Source organism: Vipera berus (genome assembly GCF_964194415.1).
Source record: "Vipera berus genome assembly, chromosome: 2".
Classification (NCBI taxonomy): domain Eukaryota; kingdom Metazoa; phylum Chordata; class Lepidosauria; order Squamata; family Viperidae; genus Vipera; species Vipera berus.
This window is the reverse complement of record NC_138203.1, coordinates 266,517,839-266,539,190: the sequence shown is the minus strand read 5'-3', so window position 1 is coordinate 266,539,190 and position 21,352 is coordinate 266,517,839. Positions and strand designations below refer to the sequence as shown.

At 39.4% G+C, this 21,352-nt stretch overlaps 2 protein-coding genes across 2 annotated transcripts in view; both read right to left on the bottom strand.

Moving 5' to 3' along the window:
- Positions 1 to 21,352, bottom strand: part of LOC308663573 (cholinesterase-like) — a gene marked incomplete at its 5' end in the record, with an annotated part of 476,398 nt that overhangs the window by 438,900 nt on the left and 16,146 nt on the right. The window lies entirely within an intron of this gene.
- PPP1R10 (protein phosphatase 1 regulatory subunit 10) lies at positions 240 to 21,266 on the bottom strand. The gene is made up of 20 exons (XM_081320072.1): positions 21,134 to 21,266; positions 20,379 to 20,735; positions 10,749 to 10,866; positions 10,283 to 10,369; positions 9,592 to 9,727; positions 9,298 to 9,349; positions 9,101 to 9,178; positions 8,462 to 8,635; positions 8,188 to 8,293; positions 7,068 to 7,177; positions 6,449 to 6,549; positions 6,205 to 6,352; positions 5,759 to 5,920; positions 4,823 to 5,069; positions 4,302 to 4,377; positions 3,639 to 3,833; positions 3,051 to 3,168; positions 2,681 to 2,788; positions 1,951 to 2,541; positions 240 to 1,555 (listed from the first exon to the last, which is right to left on the bottom strand). The coding sequence occupies exons 3-20, from the start codon at positions 10,853 to 10,855 to the stop codon at positions 1,446 to 1,448; spliced, it is 2,706 nt and encodes a 901-aa protein (XP_081176198.1). The 5' UTR covers positions 10,856 to 10,866; positions 20,379 to 20,735; positions 21,134 to 21,266; the 3' UTR covers positions 240 to 1,445.

The following is a 21,352-nucleotide window of genomic DNA, read 5'->3' as shown; positions in this document are numbered from 1 at the left end:
ACTGAACACCTCTCCCCTCCCCCACCCCCAAGGAGCAAACTTTTATTGGTGTTATTTTTAACCCAGGCCAACGGGGTCAAGGGCTGGCTTGACCAATAATGGGAGACCATCCAAGCAACTTCCAATAAGTACTTGCTTCATACTCGGGAGAATTGAAAACAGCCTAGAAATGAGTATATGGATTTTCCCTTCCATCCTCTCACCCAAAGAATATCATTATTTATCTCAAAATTGTTCAATACAGTAGTGCTAGCGTCTTCAAGCTCGACTTAACTGGCTGGTTAATGTACATTTTGAAGACCTGGGAAATTATATTCAATTTTTGCTAACAGAATGCAATTTCCAAGCTCAGCAATGAACATGTCCACACTACTCATAGTTAAATTAGATATTTCTTTTTTTTTCACCATGTTTATTACTAATGTACAAAATATACAAAACTTAGAGCAAGACATTTTGTTCCCCTCAGGAGAGGGGTTTGCTGCACCCACTTCAGGACGAGGGGAGATGAAAGATGTTGAGAGTCCACATCTTAAGAGACCGTGTTTTTTTTTTAAAAAAAAAACAACCCACAACCAACAGCGTAAATCAGGAAAACAAAAGTTTACCCCCCTAAACCATTAGTCTCCAGATTTAGTTTTCACAGAAAACAGTTTGTAGGTTTCCCCCAATGGCAGACTTAGCACCAAGGGAAACCACATCTGCGCAGTCAATAGGGCACTGCAAGGGGTATTTTTACAAAGGGTCATCCTGGTTCAAGAGGGTATTTGTGCAAGTGGCGGTGGCTGGAATTCCCCGTTCTCCCATTGGGCCTTTTTAGGCAGGAGCAATAAGATTTCCGGCCCTTGGATCTCCCAGAACAATCCACAAGCAGTTGCCGCACCCTCTCCCCTGCCTCACGCGCACGTGCCTAAAAAGGACGCTTTTTCCTGCCGATGCCGGGTCTTCCTCCAGACCAAAAGCAATTCACCAGTGCCAGTCTGGTTCCTGGGAAGTTGGAAGAACACTGCCCAGTCCAATCAAGGCTGTGAGCAAGAACATCCCCTTCCTTTGCTGGTTCCACAGGTATATTTACATAAATTGCTTTAAAAACAAAAACAAAAAAACAAAAAAAAACCACCCCATCTTTCAAGTCTCTTGTGCTTTCACAGTCATTGGTTGCTTCACCTCCCCGGGCTGGGGAAAGCGGGGGGGGGGGGGGAAGATGCCTCCCAACAGTTTCTCTTTTGAGGGTGTGGCAGTTCATCAGTAGCAGCAAATGCCGAAGGAGGAAGTAGTCTTGCATTCCCTCGCTCCGAGCATTTAAAGGGCCTCACAGAAGCCATAAAAAGCAGGTGCAGCATCAGTCAGAAAGGGGAGCGGGAAGGGCTTGAGTTCAAGGTCAATTGGGAATGTGCGCCGATGCCACGGTCCGAGTAGGCGAGGAGGACGCGGGATTCCTTCTGCTAGGGCAAAGGCGGCCCATTCACTCCGGGATGGTAGAAGGCACAGTTGTTTTCGTACCTGCAGCTGCCTTTCATGGTGAAGTGGCGACATACAGGACGCTTTGACCTATCTGAAGGGCGGAAAAAGAATAAACGAGAGCCCGTCAGCCACGACAGCGGGAACACGCGGGGACTTCACGTATATCACTTCTCCCAGCAAGCCTACTGTTCTCTGTCCAGCACAACCCCACCCAGAGCACTAAGATCACAATTCTAAAAATGGCAAATTGCAGGGCTTTAAAATAAAACCGTTTTATTTTTAAAACCTAGCTCGACATTACTACACGTCTTTGAAGTAATTGCTTTTTAGAAGAACCCTGCCTCCCCCCCCCAAAAAAATCCCTGGAATAAAATGCCACCCCTAACTTGCTTTTATGGCGGCCTGCTTCCCCCATGCAATTCAGAATGCTAGGCCAATCCCTCTTAAAAATCCCACCCCCCAATGGGCGCAGGAATGAATATTTACCTCCACCGTGGCCGCCTCCGTGCCCCCAGCCGTGGTCCCCTGGGTGACCTCTGCCGTGGTCCCCTGGATGTCCCCTGCCGTGGTCCCCTGGATGTCCCCTGCCGTGGTCCCCTGGATATCCCCGGCTGTGGTCCCCTGGATGTCCCCGGCTGTGGTCCCCTGGATGACCGCCTGGATGTCCCCTGCCGTGGTCCCCCGGGTGGCCCCCTCCTCCGTGACCTCCGTGGCCACCACCGCCGTGTCCCCCTCCGTGGCCACTGCTGCCGTGTCCCCCTCCGTGGCCACCGCCCATGCTGTTGTTGGGAGGGCCCCCCCTACCATTGGGGGGACCTCCACTCCGTCCGCCTCCTCGCCCTCGGAAAGGAGGCTCTCCACCTCTGCCACCACGGCCACGATGGAAAGGGCCGGGTCCAGGTCCCGGGCCAGGACTGCCACCTCTCATGCCTCCGTGGGGCCCACCACGCATGCCACCATCGGGAGGATCCCAGTATCCATCATTACACTGGGGAGGTGGTGGACCCATCATCCGTGGTCCATTGGGCACAACAGGGCCTGGGGGCATGTTAGGACCGCCCGGGCCTCCGTGGGGTCCTAAGGAAAGGAGAAGAGGTGTGGGGTTAAGTTAGCTTCAGATCCCACCATCTTCACAGCCCTTGGTAGACCCTGCCCTCTTTACTTGCCACCCCATCTCTAACTCTTCCCTTCCCCGATTTAACAGATCTCTGCTTACCAGGCATAGGTCCTGGACCTCCAGGAGGGAAGTGTTGCATATTTTTGGGGCCTGGTGGGAATCCGTTGGGGACCGGGCCAGGTCCCGGTCCAAGAAGCCCATGTGGGACTGTAAGAAAAGCAAAGCAGCTGTTAATTAAACCAATACCAGAAATAAACAATAGCTAGTCAGACTAAACTCAGACCGGGTTAAGGTTATCTTTTTTCTTTCTTTTAAGGACACTAAAGACAGACTTGTATCTAAACTGGGTTTCCATTTTCAAAGCTATACAAAGGGGGATACAAGTCTGACGCATTAGATGTGTTTTTAATGGCAACGAAACAAATTCAGCTGGAACAGCTATGGAAAAACAGCCCATCCGTTCTTTTACCTCCCCCTGAAGGAACTGGTCCAGGCTGGCCCTGCAAATTGCCAAGCAAGTGCTTAATCTTGTCAGAATAATCTGGTTGCTTCATCAACTCCTCTGTTTTATGATTGTTTGAGCCACCCTGCACAAAACGAGAAGAGAAATTGGAAGAAATTAGAACGCGTTTTCTTTCCTAACCTTCCTACCTCCTCCTTTTGCTGCTCTGATCCTATACATAAACCTGCTTTAAAACGCTACTGCCACAAGTGAGTGATTCAGTCTTGTACCCTTTGCAAAAAAGGTCTGACTTGGAGGAGCAGAAAATGGGTTTCAAGAAAGAATCCCATTTATCGGCTTCACTTATTGATAACATGGAATCTCTCCTATTATTTGTTGTTATCCTAGTCTTAAAATTTTCTGGAACCTACATTTTTTGGAGGGCTTTGGGCAATAGGACAAAGATAAGCTGGGGAGTCGTTTTAAGGTTCTGTGCTATCTTCAAGGCAGGTGGCAAGCAAGTAAATCAAGGGCCATATTCATTGCTTTCTCAATCATCGTTTCCGCTATTTAAAAAACAAACAAAAAAAACTATCCTACGACACTTCTAGTTACCATGATGGAGGTGAGAATCTCTTGCATGTTGATGGAAGAGCTGGGGTTGGGGCCCTGCGGAGTCTTGCCTGCCCCCATGCTGCCCATGAGGTTGGCCAGGACCGGGGGGAGCTTGGAGCCCCCAGCTCCGTCCGGAGACTGCGAGGCAGATGGGTCGAGTCTTTCATCGTAGGTGGCCTCATCCATGGAGCATTCCTGAGAGAGGTGACAGAGGAGACACAAGGAGTCAGGAGGAATTGGCTGCTGGGGAGCTGGGTGCTCAAACCCGAGGTGGGGGGGAAGTTGGCTACAAGAGCTTGGGGCATACAAAAGGGGGGGAGGGGCTGGAGGACCCTAAGGCAAAGCAGGTACATGAAGAAATGTTCCCCATCTCCACTCTGTTTCTGTTACGCACAAAGGAAACAGAAACATAAGAGAGGGGGGACGGTTACAGCACACAGGACATCATCCAGTACCCTTTTGGAAAGTTCTTTGCTAAATATATGGCACTCGGGAGCCTTACCTATTAAGTATCCTGAGCTAAAAGAATACTCGTCCTATTTTATAATTTAAAGGCAAGCTCTGACCTGTCATTCCCGCTCTACTACAGCCCACTGAGTTTTTTTGTCTTGTCTGTTTAAAATAGAGGGTGGAATTTAAAAAAAAAGGACCAAGCATATTTACCTCATCTAAAGGAATCAGCTTAGGTGGCACTGGCTCATAGGACTCTGGGTCTGGCTCATGAGGGTTGTCAGGAACACTTAAGGGAAAAAAAAAGACCAAAAAACATCAGCTCGACGTTAATAAAGATGAGGGGGAAAATGTTCAATTTGTATTAGCTGAGATAACTGGAATGTTAAAAGTAGGTGGTTTAAATCTCTGGACAATATACAGTATGAATTATAAAAAACTCTCTTCCTCCTCCCACAGAAACACCAATGGACGAGCACGGCCAGAATTGCTCAACTGCTAAGCAATACAGAAAAACTGGACTAGCCGTATGATTTCCTTCAGCGTTGTTTTTTTTTAATTTCTCACCAATAAGTCATCATTGCTCTCTTCCTGAGTAACGTTTGTGAATCAATCTTTTTATATTTAATTCATTACTACTAAGTCAACTATGCGCATGTATTTTCCGGCTTAGAATCTTGTATACGTATCCTCCGTAGAAAAGCATTTCAAATCTGTCCCAACAGCTGACTCACCTCTCTTTGGAGAGAAAGATTTCCTGTAAAATGCCTTTCTCGCGCTCAGCTTGGGTGAATTTCTCCTGACTGCCACTTCCTGGCTGAACCAGCGGAGCAGGCAAATCAATGGGCTTTGGATAGACCCAGGGGACCTTCTCTTCCATTGCATCATGGCTAAGTCGACGGGCTGTCTCGAAGGCATGGCGATCCAACATTATTTCTCGCTTGGCAGCCTCGCCAAAGTCTTTGATCTTATTTACGTTAACTGTAAGAGATTGAACGGAAATTGTATTCCACATTTATTTACTTACTTATTTGCTTATTTATTTGTTTAACCCAGCCCACCTCATTTGCATGCGACTCTGGGGGAGGTGTACAGAATTAAAGCACAACAATTAAAACCAACCATTAAAGCTAATTAAAACAGTTAAAAGCTATGGTTTAAAAAAAGCACAACAACAAAAAGACAGGGAAAAATACAGTTATACACAGCACAACTATTTAAAGGGCTCCGTGCTTCCGTAAGACTTAATAAAAGTTCCACGGAACTTAATAAATGCCTAAGGTTAGCTAATAGACAAAACTTTCTACGTCCACAAAATGCTTTAAATATTTTAAATAAATAAGCAGTGAATAAGCATATATAGGTACATCTCTGAGGGGAACACCCGAACTTATGTGTCAGGCCTTTGATCAATTTGTCCATAGCCCTCGCGTCTCCATCTCCGAATTAGCTTCAGAATCATAAATACTAAGCAATTACTAGTTTACAATAAATATCTTTACGGCTAACTCTGAGGGGGATCAGAAAGGTAAATGGGGGGTCTTGAGCAAATAAAAAGTTGAAAGTCCCTGCTCTAGACAGATGACAGGCGTAACTATGTTCTGTGAGACTTCCCAGGACTTTTGCAATTTGCATCTTTGGAAAAGGGAAAAAAAAAAACCACCGCTCACCTCTTTCTGTCTCATCCAATTCAAAGTAGAAATACTCCCGCAGTTTATTCTCCTCAGGCCAACTCACTGTTTTCTTCTTTTTGCCCTTCTTTGTCAACTGGGTCGAATCAGCTGGGCTCTCAGTTGGCTTTGAATCCAATAAACCTCCATGTTCAGAGGAATCTGAAAAAGCACCCGCCCATTCAGCAACAATACTTTAAAAGCAGGCTACGTGCCTCAAGCACTTGGAATAGCAAAGGAAAGAAGGAAATCCACCATCACCCAAAGCACCCTAGGCTGCCATGGCGTTCCAGATACCACTTGCGTAATGAACCGCCAGTGACCGACTGATTAGTACCTAGTAAAAAGGCTGCTAGCCTAGGCAAGAATGGTGGGGGGAAAAGTATCACGCTACAACTACAGCGCATCTTTGTAATGCCGAATGTGTTAATTCTCCCCTCACTCACTTGTTTCCATAGGTTCAGGCACCTCTACGGCTGGCACAGGGGTACCAGGTCGATCCACATCCATCGGTTCTGAAGCTGGGTTGAGCTCCGGTGAAGATGGCTTGGCAGCGGCGGTCTCTGGGGCCGGCTTGCCTTCAAAAGGACTTGGCTGCGAACCGCGAGGAACAAAGCAAAGTGAGTTGACTTCCAAATTTAAAGCCATCTCCGTCAAAGTAGGATTGGCTGGCTCTGCACAGTTTCCTACCTTAGCTGCGGTTGGAGACAGGACTTTCTTTTTCTTTTTAATCTTGATTTCTGGGACAGGGGCAGAGTTCAGGGCATCCAAGAAGCCCAGTCCTTCCATAGCTGGAGAAGTAAATTGAGAAGGGCTTAAAAAAACCATTCGGTACTAAAAGTTTCCCAATGATATGAACGGCCTTCCTTTCCTTCTCTCCCAGGCCACTACTAGTGTATTGCATTGATGGCCCAATGCAGCCTCTTCCCCTCTCCCTCCTCAGTCAGTTCCACCAACGCTCTTGGCTTTTACCCACTCTTGCTTCCAGCCACCACCCAAAATTGCTTCCGTTTAAGATAACTACGTTTTACTCTAGTCTATACTGAAGCAAAACAGCCCATCGATCAAACATCTCCAAGGTGCACAATTTGAGCGTAAATTGTTCAAAACCCGGCTAATATGCATGGAACATTTTGTGCACTGAATATCTACATATCCCTAATCGACATGGAAGAGATTTCAGTTGGGGAAATTCAGCAATTAACTAACAAGCAAGATCAAAACATTCAACTTCTGTCCTCAGTGGCTTTAATCTATAGCCCAGGTTACTCCTTAAACTCCATGGCTATGAAATAGGAGAAAGCCTTACGCTGTGCGGGGATGATCTTCACTTTAATTTCCTTGGTAGCATTGGGCGTGGTGTTGAGGGGTTTGTATTTCTTCTCAACAGGTGGGTTATCTGCCATTGGGTTTGATATGCTATGGAGAGAAACAGGCCTCGAGTCAGTCAAAGGGAAGATGCTGAATAGTTCACAGAGTTGGTAATGTCTTTCATGCCAAACAGATTCCCACTTCTGGGTATACATTTGATCTATTCCATCTTTGACAAAAAAAATCACCAATATAAAAGGAAAAGTAGTTGCTTCATCATACGCCATTTTGTGAATATGTTTTTTTTTTTCCCGTGCCTGTCCTCTACTCCTTTGACCTAAGCCTATATCTAAAGCTCCACAGGTCTCTTTGGGTGCAGCCAAGCCAGACCAAATATTCTCCGTTTTTGTGGGGGAATGATGAAATATTTGGAATTTTAAAGAGTATGTCGTGGGAAATTTTGGAAGGAGCTTGTTTATTTGGATGCAGTCTTAGTGCAAATGATAAAAACAAGCTGGTGTCCTTCCCAGAAATCTCCTGCCTATTTCTGTTTTCTTTTTAAGCCCAGATCAAATTTCTCAAGAGCACTTCCTAAATACCTAAATGTTTATATCCAATTATGACGTTAAAATTGTATTCTATAATTGTTTGAATACCAAAGTAATTGGATTCCGGTTCATATATTAGTTAGAGAATATCAAGTTCTTATAAAAATGCAAACTGAACAAACTCCAGGGTCCTTGGTACTTTCTGAACTTGGTTGTTTTTCTTGCAAACATTTCATTGCCCTAACTAGGATGCACTGATCACGTTACCTAGTTTGGGTAGTGAAATGTTTGCAAGGAAACCACCAAGCTCAGAGAGCACAAAGGACCACTCATGTCAACCCTGCGCTTACAAATATTCTTTTATCAGGGAACAAGCTTTCCTGAGCTTCTGATCTTCAAATACTACATTTCCTGTGTTACGCACAAGAAACTTCTCCCCACTAATGTAGGGTTACAAACTATAAAGGTGCAGGCTTGTATCATTTGAACAACTACATTACAGATTCAGTCCCACGTACCATAAATTAAGAGACAAAGTGATTTTTCCCCCTTTAAGATCATATTACTTACATCTGTCTTTTCAGCGGTATTGGCTTGAAACTATATTTATCAGAGGTCACTGAAGTATTTATGTTCTTTTTCACAGGAATGAGTGAGGGGGTTTCCATTTCCAAACCTGCAAGCAAGCAGCAATAGTAAGTAACGGAACAATTTAAAAATCCCAGAACGTGCTACGAGCACAGACTGAGCTGTTTGCCCAAGGCCAATGAAATTCTGGCTAGGCTATATTAAAGGTAATTCTAACCCTAATTATACAGCCATTGACAATTCTAACTGCACTTACCTGTGGAACGAAATTTGGCATGGCTAGGTGCGGTGGTGCGGAGAGATTTTGGTTTTTCTTTCTTCTTTTCAGGAGCCTCCTCAGGCTTCACTTCTGATTTGGTTTCCTGAGGTTTCTCCTGAACAGAAGGTGATTTGTTCTTGTTTTCTTCCTTTCGTTTTTTCTTTTCTCGCTCTGCAAAGTACAAACAAAGCCAGCGACTTAGCAGGGCTAAAAAAATTCGTGTTTTCTGGTCACCCTTTTACAATACAACATCCAATCACATGTTTGCCTTACAGAGATACTTTGAAAGTCTAACATTACAATGTCTGACAATACATAAACACAACCACTTCTTGGCCTTTTGACTAAGATCAAGTGTAAAAAAAAACACGTAAGCAATACAGTGGGGAGACAGCTTATGACTTAACAAGGAATGTTTAAAATATTCTCTGTCTCTCTTGTCTGGTTGTTTCCTAAACAGCATCTCTTTTTCTCCTCCCCAAGGTTATCCACCCATTCCACTACACCTGGAGTACAAAGTAGATGATTTATTTTAAGCAACACTGCGGTCCCATAGATTATTACAGTTAAGAGTCTGATTTCACTACAACAAAGCTTTCACGGTCCATGCTTCTGTGGAAATATAAAGCCACTAACCTGCAGGCTGAGAGCTACTCTGAGAGCGGATCACACCCATCCAGTCGCTCACCAGTATGGAAGCCAGTCGACGAAGCTCTAATAAGGAAAGAATGTATAAGCACTCAATTAATTAAAAAAGTAATTTCAAATAGGACCTTGCAAACCCAGAATGGTGCTCAGTATCAGACATCTGTATACGGCCAAGTGACAATTACCTTCATCATCACTTGATTTGCTGAGCTGCTTCACCAATTTGGCAGTATTGTTCTGAAAAAAAAGGAAAAGGAAGAGTTTGTTATGTGACATAAAAACTACAGGATGTATCCTTGCAGATTATCACCCATGAAACTAGGAATATTGTTTTGAGTACTGACTTATATAAACCTGAAGAAAAGTTCAACCTCACAAGTCCTCTTCCTTCCTTCCAATTTGGGACAGAACATTTTTTGCTTTGATCTTGGAAAGGTCAAATTAAAAGGATAACCTCCACTATTGTGCAATTAACTAACCTGTTTCAGATGATCCACAGTCAGAGGTAAGTGTTGGAGTGTGAGTAGAATCTGCTGGAGGAGGGGTACGTTACTGGATGCTTTCGAGCTTGTTAGCCACGTGTTAAGGAGCTTATAGCCACCAACTTTGATGAATCTATAGAATGAAGAGACAAAATTGTGGTTCATAAGTAGAATGATATTATAGCTTGCTTCAACACAGGTTATAGAATAACTACAAGTAGCTGGATACACATCTTAAGTCAAGCAACAATCACATTACTGTAATGGCTGCAAAGAATATGTGTACTGTACACGTGTGCATACACACTCACACACTTAAATTGCATATTTATATTTTGTTTTGGCTTCATAATAGATGAGCGCATTCTTAGAATTTCCAGGAATACAGAATTAGAACTTCAATATTATGTCTCCCTCCTCTCAATATCATCACCGCTCCCATCTATGCTCCCATTTATATTCCTTCATTCTATTCCATGAACAAGGTAACACTGTACTGGAATCTGACTGAAAGCAGATCAAGTGAACAGCGATGCAAAAAAATGCCCCAAAGCCATAATAAAGGCCAAGGAATCAAATTAAAATAAAATAGCACCTGTTAGCAGAATTCATTAAAAAAATAATCTCACTTGCTTTTAACACACTGAACATCTAACTTCATTCCCCACAAACATGCAGCAGAACTTACTTTGCAAGTATATCTTGTGCTCGGGTCTGCAACAGAATGTTCAAGTATATGCAACGACTGACCATCTTCTGTGCATCTTTCATTAAACTGAAATGAAAAGAGCCAAGAATGGAAATTTGCAATTTGATAGCAGATAAAATGAATGGAGGATGAGTCTGACGAGTATATAAATGCCAGTTGAGATTGGGAGAAATAGTTGGGGGAAAAGGAAAATATACCCAATTACACCATTCTTGAACATCCCACGTAACATAACTGTAGGAAATTGCAAAAGGCTGGGCAAACTTTCTCTTTAAAAAAATACATCAACATCCTTTTATATTCTTCAACTTAAGTGGCCTATAATTCATATCAGTACAAAGAAAAGTAAACTTGGTCTCAACAAAGTATTAATAGTACAGTATTTCAATATGCCAATATTTTTGCAGTTACAGGCAATTAATAGATTCTTGACACTAATACTTACTTAAAAATTTTAGTGATGCCTTCATGAGTTTTGACTTCTCCATCTTTGCCAAGGAAACAATCCAGTCCCTTTAGGAGCTCCTTTGGATCTATGGGTCTAGAACCCATGTTTGCAAATTCTGTCAAAAACAGGAAAGAGGCGATTTTGAATTCTTCTTTGGGAAGATTAAAAAAAAATGAACAAAACTTTCAAGAATGTTTTAAAAATAAAATTTCCAAAAGTTAGTAAGATTTATCATTGTAGCCTAGCAAAATGCAAAACATGGGGAAAAGGTGCAAAGTATTATCATATATCTTCGTTTCTTGAAGTTTTGGGGATCCAGTATTTCACTTAAAACATCTATGACTATTTTGGTAAAGGAAAAACAAAAATCCCCACTCCATGTACATTCATGTTTACTTGTCCTTAAAATTACGAAGAGTCCCTCCTTCCGAAAATATGTAAAATATTGAAGTATTTTGTTGGTTCAAGTAAAATTCAGTCCAAATTCCAGAGCAATATCTGCCTTATTTTCCAAAAAGGATACAGTTTCTCCTATCCCCAGAATTTCCACTATGTGTCTTCAGCTTAAAATAGCCAATCCAAGGTAGATAATCGATAGGGATTTCAGTGGAAATTTATTCACAAAAGTCTCACTGAATTCAGTTTAATTTATTCCCTGCTAAAGTATCCAAGACTATGTTGTTCTTTCTTAATATCATAACTGATAGTATTTCCCCACATCCATACTATTTTTTTAGCACAGACGATTGCATACAAATATGAGCCAAAAACACACACACTCGTGTTACAAATGATGAACTATCCCAGTGGAACTCCATAAACAGGTTACGGGTCTCATTTGTCTCACATCTAATTGATAAAGCACAGTAATGAAAGTTCTTTAGATTTCTACTACCCTACACTGATGGCCTCTATAAAACCATTTGATTGTTGGATTCACTGTACTTGCTCAGTAAATGAGTACCAAAAGTAGCAATTCAAATGAAAAGAATTTCAAGCACCCCGATTATACATGGTACACATTTTCCTTTTTTCCTCAGGTCTTGGTGCACAGTGGGAATCAATTAGCTGATTTGCAAGTTGTAGTCAAGTGCTCTTAATCACAGGGTTTGTTGTTTTGTGCTCATAAAGTTGCTTAATATGGCTTTCTGTGCAAGACTGTTAGTTTAGAAACCTGCCACAATTCTTGGGATAAAGAACATTTTGTTTGTAAGACAACTATCAAAGATGGTAGTATCAAAAAATGTGTAATAAATTTGTGTTGAATGTACTTGACCTTTTGTTCAGAGCTCAAGGTGTGTGTATGTATATATATATATATATATATACACACACACATATATATATATATATTTTCAAGGAACAGAATTTTAAATATGTAAAATTATATAAGAAATTTAGGTTTATCTGCTCAAGTAACATTTGGCCTAGGCATGGCTGACAGATACTCAGCATTGGCCCTTAATTTTAACTTCTAACTATACCTTAAAGCAGCCTTTTAATTCCAAATGTGGTTCCTCTAAACCCTTTTTAAGGTGTAAAGACATATTGGCTGCCTTTCATCAGTTTATTAAGCTCTGCATAAATAAGGCCTACATTGTGGTATGAGTTTATAAATTTCATGGTAAATGGAGCAGTATCACCCCTTGCACTAAAAGGTGTAATTCTTGAAATTATGGTAGCCCTACTGGGATTAGGTGTGGATGTTTGGTAATGGGCTTGCAATTGCATTACTGAATTGCTTTTAGAAGTATGTAGACAGCATGATTAGGCGCATATGATTAAGTTCTTGTAAGTCTGGAGCAGTGAACTGTCCTTCTTAAATAAATTTGCCCAGGAATATTCCGTTTTGAGTTCAAAATGAGGTACAATAAATGTACCTTAATGAAATAATTTTATGTCATCTTGTAGCACATTGCTTTTGCAAAATTCAGTTTGCTAAGCTTTGGCCTTCCCCATTAATATGCCAAGTATTTTTTTTAAAAAAATTTCCACAGCATTAAGTAATGGCATCTCTGTGGTAGAAGCAATAGCCAAGTCAATGGAGCAGTCTTCTTTTGTTTTCCACAGAAAGCATCTTCAGTTCTTTTTAGTATAGTAAATTGGACTAAGCAAATACCCTTTTTCCAAAGCCATGAAGATTAGGTATTGTGCAGAAATGGTTTTCCCCCAAAGCAGGAGGGCCCAGTCCACGTGTATTCCTATGTTTTGGATATAGTAATTTTAAAAAGTCCATGACCAGAAGAAATCAATTATCGTGTTGTGTTTTCATATGGAAGAAAATACTATCCAGGTACAGATGATAGTAGAGTGGGACTGTAAAGTTGTTACCAGCCTGTGGTGACTTGTAGAGTCCTTATGTGGCTTCAGTCCAGTTCTGAAGAATTGCTACTGAAGTTCTGTATCATGAGTTCACCCAGGAATGGAAAGACCAAATGAGGTGGGCTTTGGAGACTGAACTCCCCTGTCACCCCACAACATGGCCTTCCACATGCAAGACAGCAATACACTGTTGAGGGAAACTTGGCACTGATGAAACTTGGGCTCAGCCTGCTTTGGTGAAGAGGACCTCAGTCTCCAGAGCTGTCATTCTGGCACTTTTTCAGCACTACAACCCCAGGAGAGAATTGAAAATACAAATGTTACTTATAATTTATGCAATTTGAGTTTCTAAACCCCCACATCTGTAGTGGTTTTGCCAACAGTATTTCGATACCTACTCCAGCAGCCAGGGAAAGCATTCTTTCCATTCATTCTGCCCTTGATCACGATTGCGATTAAAGACTATAAAGATTAAAGACTGCTAACTGAAGTTTTGTTAGTAGCAAACCACATTCCAAAAACATTACACAATGATGATATAATTTTATTTTTTTTTTGGAAATAGAACAAGGCAAGCTTTCGTATTTCTGTTCCATTTGAACTGGCATAATAATATGAGGCTCTGCAGCTCTACAACTGAAGTAATTCTGAGTGATGGGTGCATTACAGATCATGTGAGATTCCAGGCTAATCTTACAACTTCCTTAGCTAACAGATTGTGATTATAATCTTAGTACAGAAGTTGTATCTTTATATATATTAGTAAGGAACCTATATAATTTGAGAACTTTACATTATAAATCAACATTATTTAAAGAAGCAAATACTTAATAAAATCAGTATGGCCACTATCTTGAATTTAAGAAAACAAAGAATCCAGCAGCACCTGAAAAGCCTAATAAATATATTAAGAGATAGTACTGGACACCTGCAGCGAAGGATATACTCAAGATATTCAAAGGATATTCACGAATATAAGCTTTTTAATTTTCTCTTTTTAAAATAAATGTTTTAAGGCAAGGGGCCCACAACATATCAACTAATTCAAAACTAATTTGTTTCACAATGCTCACCCCAAGCAAGAGCTTCTAAAATTCTGAGTTCATTTTTTTCCTCTGTATAAACAAAAGTAAAACATTTTGACTCAAGAAATATGCAATCTTCTCACAAAAGGTTTTTGCCTCATCAAAAATTAAAGATTCTGAAAAACAAGTTCACTTAAAAGAATTTTTGGCTTAAAGTTTTTGAAAAACCAAATCTTAAAACTTCTTTAAGATTTCTGTAGAAATTAAAGGCAATTTAACAAAAAGCCAATAACTGTAATTTGGAAACATTACTACATAATTTCTTTTGCAACTATACAGAAAAAAAAGATTTGCAACGTAAATGCATTTGGACTAAAAGAATGAGTAGTTCGGCCAGACACAGCATTTCAGCAAAACTGCTCATTCTTTTAACCAAACATTGTTTAACCTTGGCCCCTATTTCAAGTGTCTGTTGGATTGCAGATTTTAATTTGAGGAACTGAAGCGGCAACCCAGCTGCCATTTTTAAGTTTACAGGTATATTTTAAAAACTGGAAGTTTTATGGCAGTTAATTATTTGAACTGTAAAACTATCAACTATTAAAACCTCATCTTTGAGTCAGATTCTAAAATTATAGTTATGAAAAAGGTGTTGTTTTAAGACATACTAATCAAATTAGGTTAATTAGTATGTTAGCAGCAAATACTTTTTTGTGCAGTCGATTTACATTCCCAGTAACTTAAATTTATTCCAAACTATAGTTAGCAAGTCTGAACAACACAAATTTCATTCCAGATTTATTGAAAGTTGCGTTTCAGAAACATTCTAAAAACATGCTCTTTTAACTAAATAAAGCTAATTAACTATATATTCACTTGGAAGCATCTTTCATTAAAACTGCTTTCAAGTACATAAGCAGTGAGCAAAACTACAATAAATTGAACAAAATTAAAATTCAAGAATTACCAGCTGTTTGAAAATAATCCAAACTTGAAGATTAAGTAAAAACCAATGATATATATGCATTAGAAGTAGTTTTCTAATGTAAACTTATAGTACCAGTTAAGTTAGACATTTATTTATTCATAATTGCAAATAGAAACCGGGCTTTCTATGAAGTTCAGCGTTGGTTACCATATGCTTCATTGATAATGTTCATACTTATTATATCCATGCTATTTTCTCACATCTGAAATGTGACTCGATTAAAAAGCCAAACTTTTTGGTTCAAATCTGAAACTGTTGGAGACGTGACATCAAGCTTTGTTAGTAATTCTGCATTTAGCTAAATCTCAAGTAAAATATATGCAAGTCATTCATTGTTAGGGGGAAAAAAGGGCTTCAGAAAGTTTTCTATTCTATTTTTTAATCATTAAACTTTACAACTCTTGGATTATCAGTAGTGTCTTGTCAGCCTATTTTATTAGTTTAGCATGGATGTGAAAAAAATCTACATGTAAGCTTAAGCTTTACACAACAGCCTCTAATCCTAAATGTACACTTAAGAGTAAATGCATCTTGGCCCTCATTCTATTTTTAAATTTCATTTTAATAATGTATATGAGACTAATTTTATTATGAAGCACATCAATATGTCTGGGCTAATAAACATCTAACAAATATTAGATATTCTACTCAGTAAGCTTAAAGTTAAAGGAAACTTTACTGTTTCATGACATCCTTAATTTGATAAATGCTCTAAAAATAAGAAATTCAGTCTCACACAAACTTGTTAAAATTACAAATTTCTTATAGTAGTTCAGTCATATTTCATTGCTATAGTTCAGTACAGAAATTCATCTGAACAAATCATCTACGGCCATCAAGTGGCAATAGTCTTTAAATCTCTCTCTAACTCAGTTTTAGTAGACGTTCATTTGAAAGCTTTGATGTCTTATTGTTTCTTAGTATTTAATACTACTTATATATTCTATACCAGAGCTGGTGGATTAATATGGTAGACTGTTCATTATATTTATAAGTTTAAATAGGTTACCTTGATCACATAGGAATCTCAATGGAATAAAACATAATAGTACTTTCATCTTTCCAAAGATCAACGTTCACAAAGATGGGAAAATACTAAATATTTAGCCGTTACCATCACTGCATTTGTCAGACAACTACACTGTAACTTTAGATCCAAATTGCAATGCAGATACCATAATTTTTGTACATTGTACAATGCAACACAACAAATTTTTAATATACTTAGCTATGACTAATAACATCTAAAAAACAATTTGATAGGAATTGTAATGTGGGGGAATGTCCAGCATATCCCACCAAGATATTCCCATGAAAAAGGTAACAAAAAGCAGGCTGTTAACTGTTGTCAGATGCAAACCAGTCAGGTCCTTGCCATTATACTCTTTTGGTTATCCTGAAAAAAAAATCCTAGAGAGCTTTCCAAGAATCTCAGAATTTGGATATGCTGGAGCAAAAACAAGTTAACATTAAAGTTCTTGAAGCCTGGATGAAAAACAGAAAAATGAAGGACATTGACAAGAGGCGAAGCAAGGTATAGGTACTAGAAACATTATCTACGTTGCATTTCCCTCTCCAAGGTGCTCCAACTCATCTGAAAATTAATTATCCAGAATTTGACTCCCGAGAATCATTTTGTATTTGTAGAGACTAATATCAAGATTTTAATCCAAGAGTTTTATATCCTACAATTCTATTGTTAGCAAAGTGCTTTAAAATGTGTTCCCAAGGGAATTACTAGTTACAATTCCTGTTGTTTTACTGGCTATTGCAAGTACTCAGTTCATTACTGTACCGTGCTAAAAGCCTCTACTCCCAAGAATTTCTTGTCAATCCATCAATTGTAGACATATTTGCTGTAGACATACAGCAAGTATATCAATTCCATTTGAAGTCAGAATTTCTGAATTGATGAGCTACTTCCATTTTCAACCATAAAACTGAGCTAGTATCAACAGTCTAAGTATATTCTGTGTTAAGAGGATAGACGAGCCATTTGAGCCTTATTATAGTAGCCTTTCAATCAGTAACGATGTTTAAAATACATCCATCTTCAGGCATACTTAGAAGCATATCCTTTAAGGATCAGTTTTTTTAGGGAGGAAAGTGGCAATACTTTTATTATTCCCCATTAAATTGAACATAATTTGACACCTTCTTAAGCAGATTCGTTTAGGGTTCAGTTTCCATCCAAATTATACTTACATGGAAATTAGCTCCAGAGAAATTTCCATTAAGTATGTTCAGAAGTGAAGGTTATATTCTTTGTCCATATACCTCCCCATTTACTTAGTGCTCAGTAAGTAGGGGAATATATTGCCATGTTGAACTATTATCAAATTTATGCTCAAGTTCTAGTACAATTCCAATTTCCTTCAGATGATGTTTTAAAAAACAACAACTTTGTCTTATATAAAGAACAAGCAAAGCAAACAGGGCTGGCTTTCCACATGGGATTTTACATCACAGAAGGAATTTCACCCAGGTTATTCAGTGTTATGACATGTCATTGCCTCATCTAACTGACATAATAATATAGCTCAGTATCTGATAAAGGAGCTAAGCCATAATAGTAGTTAAGGCTGGAATCTGGCAGCATAATTCTGTTGCAACTACAGCTTGACCTTCCAGAATTAAAATTTCAGAATCTTGAACAAACCAAGATTCTAAAAGTATTGTTTCTTATCCATATAAGGGAATCCTCTAAATAGTGGATTTGGAGGGAAAGCTGTGTATTTTCCTATATATCTTTTGATTAATTTGCTGGCAAGCTGCTGTGCTGTTATTCAAACCAATAACTGTAAAAACTGAATCTTAACTTCAGAATAGCCCATTTCACAATGAAAACAATACTTATGTTAGCCCTCAAGACTGTATTACAGTAGTATTAACCTTGCCCTATATTTTGCTCTAATTTACATTATTTTGTTTCAACTGTTGTAGGCTGTTCTAGTCAGATCAGAGCTTTCTTAATCAAGCGTTTTGAATAGATGTGAATTTTACTGAACACTTGAAAGCAGTTATTTTCTGCCAAGTTTACACTCGAGGCTGCCTTATGCAGCAAGCCTACCCCCCCACAAATTAAATCGACTTTGTATTGCACAAAACACCTTGAGATGTCATGAGGTGCAGATTATAAAATTTTATAGCCAGAAGTGTCACCGATTAAAAAAAGGGGGAAGAGATGTTTCTATATGAAATGCTACCACCGGAGGCAGAGATGGAGGCATTAATTTCAGCTTTGTGAAATATTTCCCCACAGTATTGAATAATCATTACTTAAGTGAGGAAAAGTCACAAAGGCAGCATTTCTTAAATGCTATCTGATGCTCATGCAGACCCATTTAAGAAACTTTTACAGAATTAACCAAGCTGGGAAGGAGTAATTTAGCAGCCTCAATAGATTGGCAAACATTTAAAACCCATTACAGCCTGCATGCATCAGTAGGAGTCACTTCATGGTGTTGACATGGAAGAGAACAGCAGCAAAAAGAAATGAATAAAAACCAAAGTGGTCTGGAATAGAAATGAAGGTTGTGAAATGTAATTAATACCATAAAGATTTTGCTTACCAGGTGGAATTGTGGCTGTTCCCCTCCCTTTGGTGAGGTAATACAAGTAGCTGGATTCCCATTTTTTCCTAATGAGCACTTCTTTCCTAGTACATTGTACAGGAACGGTGGAATGTGGCAAATTAATACAAGACTTACACCACCACCCCATTCCCTTTGTGTACATATGGCCAAAGAAAATGAAAATACAACACCCCTCCCTTCTTTTTTTTGTAATTCCAGCAAGTGTCAATGACACTAAATATTTGGGATCCAGTGGTAGCATTTCATATTTCTTAACAGTTAAATCTGACAAAACAAGAAAACATGCTTCCCTGACCCATATCCCATTTCAGAGACCTCACGATGAAAAAAAAAAAGAGGAAGAGGAAAAGACACAAAAAAAGTTGTCGGTCTATCACAAATATAGGCACTTAATAAATTTGTCCCACAACAAATACAATCATGTAGGTATCACAGAAAGCCAAAGTTCTCATGTGATGTTGAAACCTTAAAAGAAAACTCAGTGGATTTATGATAATACTTTGCACTTCTAGCAAGCTGTACCTAGATATTTCCTAAAGATGAAGCAGTAGCGGAAGTTTGTTAAATCATTTGGAAAAGTGACAAAACGGTTAGCCAGTTCTGCCCTCCCCAACTGCTTGCTCTGGGCTCCAAACATAAGGTAGTGAAGGGGAGGAGCTAGCTACAAGCTGCTTACATCAGCTCTTGAAAGCCTCGTGGGTTCTTGTATAGGAGAGAGAAGGCGCCATTTTAGCACAGGCGGATTAAGGGGGGGGAAAAAGCAAGAGCCTCCAGAATCTATTTAGGAAACTATAGCAGCAATACAACCCATCACATGCACAAATTCTATCATTTTATGTCAGTTCTACCAACTAGAACCTATTTAACAGTTCAAAAAAGGGGATCCCTTGTTGGTGAGTGCCAGAGACTCAAAAGAACCTCATTATTCACCATTGTAAGGTCAGTACCTCCTGCCCAGTTTTTTCAGTAGATAAGGTAGAAGAAATAAAAATGGAAACATCCTGTAAAGGAAAATTGTAATGCTGCTCGTCAGGGACAGAAAGATTAAAAATAACACTGCCATACTGCAGCGCGGGGAATGAGAAAAATAGATGAGACATTTTAAAAGCAAATTAAGACCTCATTTGAATCCAATTGGTTTCTATTAGTTCTTTTAAAAGATATCAAGTTTAAAATGATTTTCCAAACTCATTTTGCAATCTTTATTTCTAGATTGCTTTCATATTACAAACCTACATATACATTTTAAAACCTTGTTTAAAAAAAACACAAAACCCCTCCAACATTGCCATCCTTAGAACTATAGGTGCCGACACATAAACCCATCCTAAGACTCCATCTGGCTACTGTAGTTATTGCTTTGTCCCAACTCTTGCCCTGCAATCTTTATGTACAGATTGCTTATTTAATTCAAGCACTTGTCTCCCACACAAAGAAGCAGCACTTTATTAGTTCAGTCGCCACCATCTGTTATGTGGGAGCTCATTAACCCTTGACAGTCCTGGAGAGGATGGATTTTCTAAGAGACCATCATTCTCCTTATATATACATTTTTGGTGGCAAAATGCCTGCGTCTTAAGGGTTAACACCTCAAACAAAACCCGCTTTCCCACAATTTTTGTCTTTTCTTCGTGCCATTAGCTCACTTCCACATGGATGAATTTTTTGGTCAGTTGGTTGAAAATGCGACACTTACTATCCAATTAATTTTGTCGTCGACAGCGCCTCAAGGTTTAGCTTTTTTGGATTAAGCTGTGTTTTTAAAGAAAAAAAATGAATTTGGTTTTGCTCATTTTAAAAAAAAAAGCAACTTTTTGTAATAAAAAGTTGTTTGATAAAAAAAAGCATCAGGGAAAGTTGTTGCTAAATATTAATTTTGGTTTTTATGTTTTTAGTGGCAGTTGTTCTCCTTCAGATCATAAAGAATTTTAACAGCTTCCCAATACAGACGATCAGAAATGTAGATGGCTTTTTTGTGTCGTCTCAGAGGCTCAACTGTGGGGCAATTTTTCTGTTTCACGATGTTCAACGGTGTCTCAAGATCAAAGGAAACCTACAAAATGAAGAATTAATTGCAATTAAATTTCAAAAATTAACCTTAAAACAAGTAAAACACAGCGTTTGGCTAAATATTCCCTTTCGTAAATCTTCAGTTTCTATCGGGTTAAAAGAACCAGAGGAGAGATAATAAATTTATCGGACAATGTTAATTTTACGTTTTTTCGGCTCGTTTTTGAGTGGCTTGTTTTATTTTTTTAAGGGAGAACTGAGTTTAGGGCTTTCTTGAAGGTTCAAATTGACCTTCATGATAGCCTAAGGAAAGAAATAGGATTTTGCAAATGTCAATAACATTATATTGCGGGAGAGGAAATAAAATTATCAGACCGTAATGCCCTTTTGTCCCCTCCCAAGCCGCTCCCATAATAACGTCGTCAGAAACACAGTACTCACCTTTAAACAGACCCCAGAATGGCCGAAGGGAGCGCGCGCGGAGGCTTTTATATGGCGGCACTCCCTCCGCTTAACGCCCCCTCCCACCGTCGTGCGCTGCGTCCAAAGAACAAAGCTTTGGCCGTCTGCCCCGCCCAATCGAGTCTCCCGTTTGCCTCAATACGGGATAAAATTTATATCGACGCACACGGTTCGAATTCTATTTTGAAAAGCAGTTCA

Coding starts and splice junctions, on each gene's coding strand:
- PPP1R10 (XM_081320072.1), bottom strand. CDS start 10,855: ATGGGTTCTAGACCCATAGATCCAAAGGAGCTCCTAAAGGGACTGGAT. Junction 10,370..10,748: donor GGCATCACTAAAATTTTTAA/GTAAGTATTAGT, acceptor TTTTCATTTCAG/TTTAATGAAAGATGCACAGA. Junction 3,169..3,638: donor AGATTCTCACCTCCATCATG/GTAACTAGAAGT, acceptor CGTTTTGTGCAG/GGTGGCTCAAACAATCATAA.